Here is a 10,389-nt window from a genome sequence, read left to right on the forward strand (position 1 = left end):
GCATTTTGAATTATAAACCTCAAAATCTACCGTTCTCAATTTTAACAGATGAAAATCCGTTGATTTTCAATGACTTATTATTCAAAGTAGTAGATGGTGGTTTTGTACGTTTTGGAATACGCTCATTTTCGGTAAGAACATAAAGCTTAGTAAAAAGGAATATATCCCAAAAGTATGACTTTCAAATTCATTATCATTTTGTTTGTAAAAAGAATATATCTCAAAAGTATTAGCTTCAAATTCGTTTATCATTTTGTTTTTATTCACAAAAATGATGTACGTAGGAATATATCCCAAAAATATTAGCATCAAGTTCATTATCATTTTGTTTTTATTCACAAAAATAACATATGTAGGATTATATCCCAAAAATATTAGCATCAAATTCGTTATCATTTGGTTTTTGCTTACAAAAATGACATATTGCGATATATTCCCTCTGTCTCTAAAAGATAGGCAGGTTTGTGTGTTTTACAAATGCCTATCTTTTAGAGACGGAGGGAGTAACGTGAAAATAAAAATAGGAAGAGATCAGTCCTCTTTAACAAATGCCTATCAACAGTCAAATTCACTTGAAACCCTAGTTAGCAATTCGGGATTCGTCAAACGTACGGAACGGCAAACGTACGAGTATTATACGGTTTTGTAAAATCCAGATTCGGTCCAAAATTCGGTCAACGGGACGTGATTCGTCAGTAATTCGGAACGGCATACGTACGTGTATAATTCGATTTATAAATGTGAGTTCGGCTCTGAAAATTCGGTATTTATATATAACAAATAATTTGTATTTATAAGGTCATAGACCAATTTTTATGCATATATGTGAGTTATTTAAAGAAAAAATAAACTTAATATGATGATATTAATAATATATACAACATTAGTTATCCAAGAGGACGTCGTATGGTGGTTTAGATGCTTGGTTAGTGAGTTTGAGATCTCTCTCACCTTCACCTTCAAATCTCTTCAGTCGTTTTTGTTTCATAAAAATTACAACACGTCTAATATTCGGTCGTGTATGCTCGGAAGGCAGTAAAGCCCAAAAAGTAGAGTCTTTGAAAAGTAAAAGCTAAAGAATTTATGGCGAATTAAGCGGACGTATCATTCGGGATACGTAAAATTCGTGAACGGTTCGCGAATAATCCGGGAACGCCACATAATACGCGACTTGGGTTCGAAATTGCAAACGTACGCGAATAAGACGGTAAAATTCGCGAATGATTCGCGAATCATTCGCGAACTTACTAACTAGGCTTGAAACTATCCACATTTCATCTTAAAAAGTGCAAACAAATCTCCACCGTTACAAATACAACATTGGATCCATATGTACAATGTCAATAGATCCCTCCGACCCTACCCACAATTACTTGCCCACCCAATTTTCATCATATTTTGTTTGTTTTGTTTTCTCGATGTACGAAATAATCAAATTTATTTTCAGATAGAACCACCATCCTTCGGTTTGGTGTATGACTGTGACGGAACTCTCTCTTTCTCTTCTTTTCTTTGGGGGCATTCGTATGCCTTCACGCGCTTCCAATCTATTAATTGACTAATAAAGAAATATATTTGGATTTGTTTACTAAATTCTAACAGCAAGCACGCAATCTTTTTCTTCTTCTTTCTTCCTTTCAAAGACCCCCGAATCTGAAGTTTGTTGCTTTCACGATCTCTGTTCTTTAAACTAAAGTGAAGAAGACTTACTGTTCAGAAGATCATCTCCAAATTGTTTTTTTCTCTCTGGGTTTCCATTTTTCTACTACTTTTCCTGGGTGTTGCAGAATAAACAAGGTACTTATTTTGATTTCTTTTTTCTTTTTTTTTTAATCAAATGAACTATTTTTCTCCAATTATAAGATTCTCAGATGGGTTGTAGTCAAAATATCAAATTGATTTTGTTAGGATTGTTGGTTTGATTCTCTGAATAAAAGGGTTCTTTTTCTTTCTAGAAAAGGGTTTTGTTGTTCTTCAAATTCTAGTGCCTGGAAGTTGGAACTGCTGCTGAAAGGCATGATTGCATGTTTTAGGCTGAATTATGTGCCTTGAAATGGTAATTTTTGACCCAATTTGAGTTCACCCTGTTGATTAAAGAGGAGTTTGTAGTTGAATGCATTAATCATTAGTAGTTGTGAAGTCAATCTCAGTGTAGCGATTTGTTTCCTTATTATCAAGGTATGTTCAATGTTGGTTAATTATTTGGTTGATTGAAGGTGTAGGAGAAATATAATATCCATGTGATTGCTGCGATTGAGGGTAGAATGTATGGTTTTTGTGAGGATTTTGTCTAAATGTCGGTTGCTGTGTTTGTGATTTTTGACTGATTAATTGGGGTTGATTCGGTTGCTGTGTTTGTCTAAAATGTCGCATTGCATTTTATGAGATTAATTGGGGTTGATTCGGTCTGGCTGATCTTTTGTTTGGCCATTGTTTTAAACTTATTGCAAGGTTGCTGGAAAAACCAAGACATTCCAACTGATTGCATTCAATAAAATTTTCCAAAACATTCCGTTCGAAAATCTTGTTTAAGCCGGTATAAGTCTGTTCAGTCTCCAATCATTACCGAAACATAACTTTCTGACACTCCGAAATTGATTGTTATAAGTAGGGCCTTTAATTGTTCCTTTTTTAGTTTTTTTGCTTGTCATTCTTGAAGTTTGTGGATATGCTGTGCAACTCTTTTCTGGTTTTATATTTCTCTGTCATAATTCAGATTGCGGGAACATAAATTACTTGAAACCTTTTAGCAATAGTGCTTTTTAGGAATTTAATCCCATGTGTAATTCAGTGGTTTCAACTCAATACAGTCACCGTTTATGATTAGTGTCACTGCTTAGGTTGTAAGAATCCTTCAAGGAGATGATAGAAGGGAGAACTTGCAGTGTTTATGTTCTCAGTTCTCACCATCTTCAAAATTTGCCCTTTCCAGAACTGTCTGATTCCGTAATTGAATGACGAATTTGTACTGTGCATATTCACACTTCTCACCATGTAGATTTGAGGGGTTACGACTTTTAAAAACAGACTGATTTACAGCAATATCATCCTTGGATCGCCTTAGTGGTTGGATGTTGAAATCTGTGGGAACAAATACAGTTGGCCCCTTTTATGTCTTTGCTATGTGTCACCGTTACTCAATTGAAAGAATTTTCTGATCTGCCCAGCTTATTTTCTTCTTTCTCATCTGGAAACATTCTTTTGTTGGTTGCAGGATTTGACATCTTGATTTAATATTTACTAAATATTGTTATTAATGGCCGCTGAGGGGACTGAAACTCCACCAACCTCTGACAAAGTTACTCCCAAAGATCGAAGGAGAAACTCAACAGGAAAAACAACCACTTCTGGAAGTGAGGAAAAGAAAATTCCTCATTATCTCAGTGCTACCTGCAATACCTCCAATTCCTGTCACGATTTCTGTAAATATGGAAGGAAACATGATTTTGAGGAGGAAAAACGCCCCAGACTGAAAGAACTAAGAGCAAAAATGATTCAAGACAAAAAGGCGGGTAAAACTGTAAATCCTGTGGAGATAAGATATACACCAATCAACTCTAAGGCTTCACCTCATCAACCAGTTCAGGTATATGAAGCACCCAAAATCATCAAGGAGGCAGCATCTTCTAAGAGAGAAAATGTTTCTGAGCAGAATGCTTCTCCTGATCAACTAGTTGGGGTATCTGAAACACCCAAAATCATGAAGAAGGAGACAGCATCCTGCAAGAGAACAAATGTTTCTAAGCCGAAGTCTTCTCCTGATCAACTAGTTCAGGTACCTGAAATACCCAGAACTATGAAGAAGGAGCCAACATCCTTTAAGAGAACAAATGGTTCTGAGCCGAAGGCTTCTCCTGATCAACTAGTTCGGGTACTGGAAACACCCAGAGCTATGAAGAAGGAGACAACATCCTTTAAGAGAACAAATGGTTCTGAGCCGAAGGCTTCTCCTGATCAACTAGTTCGGGTACTTGAAACACCCAAAATTATCAAGAAGAAGGCAACTTCCTTTAAGAGAACAGACATTTCTGCAAAGCCTTCAACAGAAAAGTCATCTCCCTCTCCTTTGAGTACTTCAGGTGGCATGACGGGTAGAAGGAACAGCGAAAGCAAGGTACTAAAAATGGATGGGGTCTCCAAAATAGGTCAGAAGAAAACTGTGGTGTTACCAAAAGCTTCATTATCTCCAAGACTTTCTATTAACAGAGTGGCAAGCTTAATAACTAAGTCTAAGGTCCTGAAGACCGGAGCTTCTCCTTCGAAGAATCCAAAGGTTAAGAAGGATGGATCTAATGAAGAAGTACGAGAAAAAACCTTGTATATTATCAGCCCACAACCCAAGGAAGGAAACTTGGAAGCCGGTTATAATCTGACACGTTTGCCTGAGAGAGATGTGGAAAAAGATGGTCAAGAAGGAGAAGAATATGAAGAGTCTGAATATACAACTGATGATGAAATTGAGGCTCTGTCAGAGACTGGTGAAGATGTAAATGGGAACCCAGTAGACAAAGAAAAATACAAGAGGGGGCCAAGAAAGACCGTTCGCGTTGAAGATGAAGAAGTAGCTCGAAAGTTAAACTTTAGGAGGGGAAAAGTGGTCAACCCTCAGGCAGAAAATAATGGTGCTAGGAGACTCAAATTCAATAGAGGAAAAGGGTTAGACAGCAATCAAAATGGTGCTACTGACAATAGGAGAAGATATAGGAAGACCGAAGTGAATAATGATGATACAAACAATGGTAAACCCAAATCTGAAAATGTTGTTCTAAGGCATCAAGATGCACAGGAAAAGAAAGACGCCCAGGGCTTGTATAATAATGTCATTGAAGAAACTGCAAGCATGCTTGTCGAGAAAAGAAAAAGCAAGGTGAAAGCATTGGTGGGTGCTTTCGAAACTGTTATTTCCCTACAAGAGAGCAAACCTTCTACCCACCAGAACTGATTGAAAACTCGCTGAAGAGAAAGAAATCTCCCTCACATTTTTATACAACAAGCCTTAAGTTTTTTTTTGTTTTTGAGGTGATGCTGGAGTTGAACTATCTTTCTGGAAGGTGTGTAAATAAACAAAATTCTCAGTTGCAATGTGGGAAGCGTGTTCCTGTATACTCCAATGTGTGCTTTTGTTTGTAGGAAGAGGTATGCGTTCATTTTTTTTTACTGCTTCTTGACTGAGACACTAATGCTAATGTGATCCTTGTTATTATACATTGCGAGTCTGTGACTGGTGTAATAACTCTGTAACTTGATTTAGTAAAAATGACTCCTAGTTTTATCGGGTCAGTGTAACTTTGTTTTTATTACGTTCGGAACTTTGATTGTTTTGTGATTTTTCTCCTGTGCTGTCAATATTTTTCTCTGGTAAAATACTTTTGAGCCAGTTGAAGTGAGACCAAGAAAGTAGTTTCAACAGTCCATTAAAAAGAACAAGAGCATTATGATTCAACAGAGGAATAGTGTTAGAACTAAGTTTCAATCTGTTTGAATTTGAAAGTTCATTTTTAACCATGTGAAGAGTTTACTAATTTAGAAATAACGTGCCTAATAGCATCCACAGCAGTCCAACGAAGTATAAATATGCAGATATGGCTTTCAAGCTAGCACAATCGCCAACTGCTGCAGAGAAGTTCTATCCTTCTAGGTCATTCCCTTCCTAAAAGTGGTCTTGGGCCTAACACTCCCACGTATAAGTTCATTTTCCAAAAGCATATAAGTTCACTTTTTATGAAACATATTGTTTTTACTTTCAAAGATCCTCACAGCTTCGGCGCCTCTAGATAGAATGTTTTTTTTTTTGGGCACCACTCCTTTTCATGGGGACCACGATGTGCTTAAACCATCTGACGTACACTTGTAAGGGATGTCCTAATGTAAATGAGTAAGTTGCCCTTTAATTAAGAACGATTTTTTGGGACCATGATTTTTTGGGACCATGGTTTTATTTTGGGTAAAGACATTAGAAATAAATCTAGGTCATTCCTTATCTAGATATTTATATTAATACCTAAATTACCCTCCTGATTAATTTTGGGTGATGATTAGTTAGTGTTAATAATAGTTAGTGTAATGATTAGTGAGATGATTAAGTTAAAGATAATTAGTGAGATTAAAAAATCAGATGGTTTTTTTTTAAAGAAGTAGAATTATTGAGAGAGTAGAGTTAGAGAAGATGAAGAAGGAAAATATGAAAAACGATGGATTTTACCAACCACAACCGAAGGAAGGGTATTTGGGTACCCATGTATGCTTCAAACTTAAATAATGTTGGTTGAATTGCTCCAAACTTTCAAAAAAAATGAAAATTTTTATGTAGATTTGGGCCAGTTCGGTTACCATATGTCAAGAACATGTAACCGAACACACCTGAAAGTGTAGTTCGGTTACGTTTTCCAAACACGCAGGTTACCGAACTCGCTCGTTTATGGAGGTTTTGGTCGTACAGTGTAATGTTCGGTTACCTAGGATAAAATGGTAGGTAACCGAACGAACTTAACAATTTATTTGGGTACATCTTGTGTGTTCGGTTAATTCGCAAACTTCAACGCAACCAACTTTCCAACCGAACTGCGGGTTAAAAGTAACCTAGTGTTAGAAGTTCGGTTGATTCGCAAACTTCAACATATTTTGCGAATCAACCGAACTGGGCTTATATATGCATATATGCAATTAGGAAAACGTTCGGTTACTACGAAATTTATTTCTTGGCGAATTAGGTAGAGTTCGGTTACAAAGTTTCAAAGGTAGAGTTCGGTTACAAAGAAAACTTAATATTTTTGCGAACGAACTGAACTTGTGGACTTCTCATTATTTTCGTAAACTAAAGTTCGGTGATATCCTTATTTTGTGAAGGAACCGAACTTATGGACTTGTGTTGTTTTAATACAAGGAGTTCGGTTAACATATTTTTTGCGAATCAACCGAACTCTGTGTTCGGTTAAGAAAAAATTAATTTGTGATAACCGAAATTTTCTCTGAAAAAAAAAACCCTCCGTTAAACCTCTCTGCAACTTCCATTTTCAACTCATTTAATGATTACTTCTCATTTATTCAACCAAAAACGAATGACAAGTAATGGGTTTGTGAGAATATCTTTGTTAATGTTTTAAATTAAGCTATATATATATATATATATATATATAGTGGTGGTGGTGGTTGGTGGTGGTGGTAATCGGAGGTGGTGGTGGTAATCGGTGGTTGGTGGTGGTGGTAATCGGCGGTGGTGGGCGGTGGTGGTGGTGGTAATCGGTGGTTGGTGGTGGTGATAATCGGAGGAGGTGGTGGTGGTAATCGGCAATGGTGGGAGGCGGTGGTGGGAGGAGGTGGTGGTTATATATATATAGGTGGTTATTGGGTTGGTTTTAAATTAAATTAGGTTAAGGGTAGGTTAGTCATTTTAATGCTTTAGGACACCCCTTATAACTATAGGGAAGGTGGCCTAATAAAACCATGGTCCCCTCAAAAAATACATGGTCCCTAAAAAATCGTTCTTAATTAACTAATGTTGTAGGGCCTATGGTCCATAGATGTGCGGCCTAATTAGGTAGTTAGGGTTTTCCCATGGTTGTATATAAAGCATACTCTACTATGTAATATGGTTGATGCATATCAATAGAATTCCTCTTGTCGTTTCTCATATTGTTTGTCTTCTCTCTGTTTTTCCCTCAAAACATTATCAAGCACGAAGCTTCACCGCCGAGCTAATGTTGGGTTTTGTTCATTCTTCTTATTTCTTTGGATAGCAAGGCACGAATTCATCTTATTTGCATGGTTCTTCAGTTCTTCTTGGATTTTCTGGTTTCAATCGAATACCCCGTATTAAGAGATTTGTCTAAACAATTTCTATTAAAAAAAAATTGTCTGTCGTGTATATGATTGATCTCTTCTACATGTTCAATTAATCATTTATCCATATGCTTACTTTGATGTGTGTCCTTATATGATTTGATTAGTACGCATATGTTTGTACTTATACAATTGATTGATTAGCTTCTTGGTCTCTCGAATTTTTGATTTTTAACATGTCTTTTCTGTTTTGATGATCGTGGTATACATATTATTACGGATCTGTTTGGCCGTCAAGAAACAAAAAAGATAATAAAAATAATAATAAAAACAAAATTTGATTGATAGCATGCCTATGCAAGAATCTATATTATTTTACTATATATATATAATTGAATGTCTCCCTTAGATCTGCTATGTGTACTTTTTTTTATTCCACTGTTTTTGTTTGACCGAGATGATATAACATACCATGTATGCTGATATACTTTTTTCCGTAAGATATATATATGATCATCATATTTAAATATTATTTTCCTGATAGTGGTGTATTTTTGTCTGTTTTTTTTTTGTGATCTATATTGACCGATTGTAGTTAATATTATATAGTTGTTGTACTATGTTGACAGATTGTAGTTTGTATGCAGACACTATGTCCAACATGATTACTATGTATCCATAAAATGGATCTCATATATATGCTTAAGGCCCTGTTTTTTTTTAAACCAATGGAAAGATGATAAAATCTTAACGCATGTCTCTGACTGATTAAATTTCTTCCCCTTCTTTGCATTAAATTAAATGTCTGATCGTTGTTTGGAAAGAAATAAAAATAAAAATAAAAAAATTGATTTTTCTTTTAAAAATGTTTGTAACGTATGAATGTGTTTTTATTGTTTGTTTATTTACGTTTATTTCCTTCAATTGTAACGTTTGTCTTAATTACTAATTATGTTTTCCTTAATTATGTTAATTGGTGTGTAAATTTTATATGGGTATAAATGCCGTAATTACTGCCCTTCTTTGCTTTATACCATTACGCGTTTTATAAATATTTTATTTTATTTTTTAATTTCTTTTGAAACTAGTTGGAAGCCTAACAAGCTAAGCTCCAACGACATACTACTACATTAATTGAACAGGTTTGTTATGTTAACCTACCAGCGAACCTCATGGGTGACCTAGCCAAGGGAGCCGAAACGGCGGGAGGGGGGTTGAGATTGTGTCACAAGGGGGGCAAACTAACACTACCTTCCATGTTAATTCCTGCAATATTACGCCATTGGGGACTCGAACCTGGGACCTCCTAGAGAGCATGAAACTTTGGGGAACGGGGATGGTCAGCTGAGCTAGGGTCCCGTTTTATTTCTACATATTTTCCCTTTCGCATTCACCGGTCCGGTCCACTCGGTCCAACCTGTCCTGTCCCGGCCCGACCCATACCGGTCCAATCCAACTCGACCTATTCTGTTCCGGCCCAACCCAATCCGGTCCCTGTTCTTGTTGTCTCGCTCTGGTTCCTGATTCCTGTCCTCCGGCCAGTTCTGATCCAGTTCAGTCAGCCGAGTCGAGTCTGTTCCAGCACCTGTTCTGTTCCAACGTGGTCTTGGTTTTCTGGATGTGCACGATTAAGGGTGTTCCGGTTCTGTCTATGTACGGTAGGAACCAAAGCTTGAGGTATGTAACCAATGGAACATCTATTGGGTTTATTTATTTGTTTTTGGAATATTCTTTTGTCTTAGATAAGTCCATATTATATAAAGGGTCAATTTCAATCTTAAATATGATATTGGCTATGGTTGAATTTTTTTTTTGTTTGTTCAATTGGTTGTACCAACTCGATTCTAATGTATTCATTTGAGGTTTAGAAGTACCTGAGAACCATTGTTGCATACATGATATTTTCTCCCTAAATTTGAATGTTCTGTGGATGTAATCCACTTGCTCGACTATTAACGAGTCCATATTTTCAAAAAATACGTTGAAAATAAAATTACATGTATTCTAATTTTTGTGGAAGAACTCACAAAAATTAATGAGACCCTATTTTCAAAAGATACGTTGAAAATAAAATTACATATATTCTAATTTTTGTTATATGAGTCAGAAAATTTCCATTTTATGTACTTCATCCATGATACTAACGAACTAGTATATGTTAAAGTATGATTACAAGAGAACTATCTTGAGTAATCTATTCAACCTAAAGTAAGTGGTTGACATGTATAATGAGATTCTCTTGGCCTATTTAGATAAAGAATTTTCTCAAATTAAGCTAAATGTAGCAAATTAGAAATGGAAAGAAACCCGAAGTAATAAGGGTTAGACATAATGACTCATATAAAGCATGAGAAAAGGGACATATATATCATGCGATGAAGCTAAAATGTAATTCTAACTTCCATCATGAATGAAAGAGTTGGAAATGCAACTGGTTATAGGTGTTGGTATACACAGTGTAATGTGTGTAACATAGTAGCAACCAATTTTCACATCAACTTAAATGGCAACAAGAACTTTGCCTAGCCAATTGACTATTTAATTGAACTAGATCAAATGTCTGCGCTTATGGAATGAAAAGTACATCATTCCCACGAGACATAAATTCTC

The 10,389-nt window shown here is 35.9% G+C and overlaps 1 protein-coding gene across 3 annotated transcripts; it reads left to right on the forward strand.

Annotated features, from left to right (window-relative positions):
- Positions 1-1,462: 1,462 nt before the first annotated feature.
- Positions 1,463-5,300, forward strand: LOC113300179 (uncharacterized protein DDB_G0284459-like). 3 transcript variants are annotated; one of them, XM_026549376.1, is made up of 3 exons: positions 1,463-1,797; positions 1,956-2,056; positions 3,215-5,300. In XM_026549376.1, the coding sequence occupies exon 3, from the start codon at positions 3,257-3,259 to the stop codon at positions 4,940-4,942; it is 1,686 nt and encodes a 561-aa protein (XP_026405161.1). In that variant the 5' UTR covers positions 1,463-1,797; positions 1,956-2,056; positions 3,215-3,256; the 3' UTR covers positions 4,943-5,300. The 3 variants fall into 3 exon arrangements, with proteins under 3 accessions (XP_026405161.1, XP_026405162.1, XP_026405160.1); XM_026549377.1 differs by having other exon boundaries at positions 1,961-2,056; XM_026549375.1 differs by lacking the exon at positions 1,956-2,056.
- The last annotated feature ends 5,089 nt before the right edge of the window (positions 5,301-10,389 follow it).

The sequence above is a fragment of the Papaver somniferum genome, chromosome 7 (assembly GCF_003573695.1).
Source record: "Papaver somniferum cultivar HN1 chromosome 7, ASM357369v1, whole genome shotgun sequence".
NCBI lineage: Eukaryota > Viridiplantae > Streptophyta > Magnoliopsida > Ranunculales > Papaveraceae > Papaver > Papaver somniferum.

Excerpts from the sequence above, each read along its gene's own strand:
- LOC113300179 (XM_026549376.1), top strand. The coding sequence starts at position 3,257 with ATGGCCGCTGAGGGGACTGAAACTCCACCAACCTCTGACAAAGTTACT.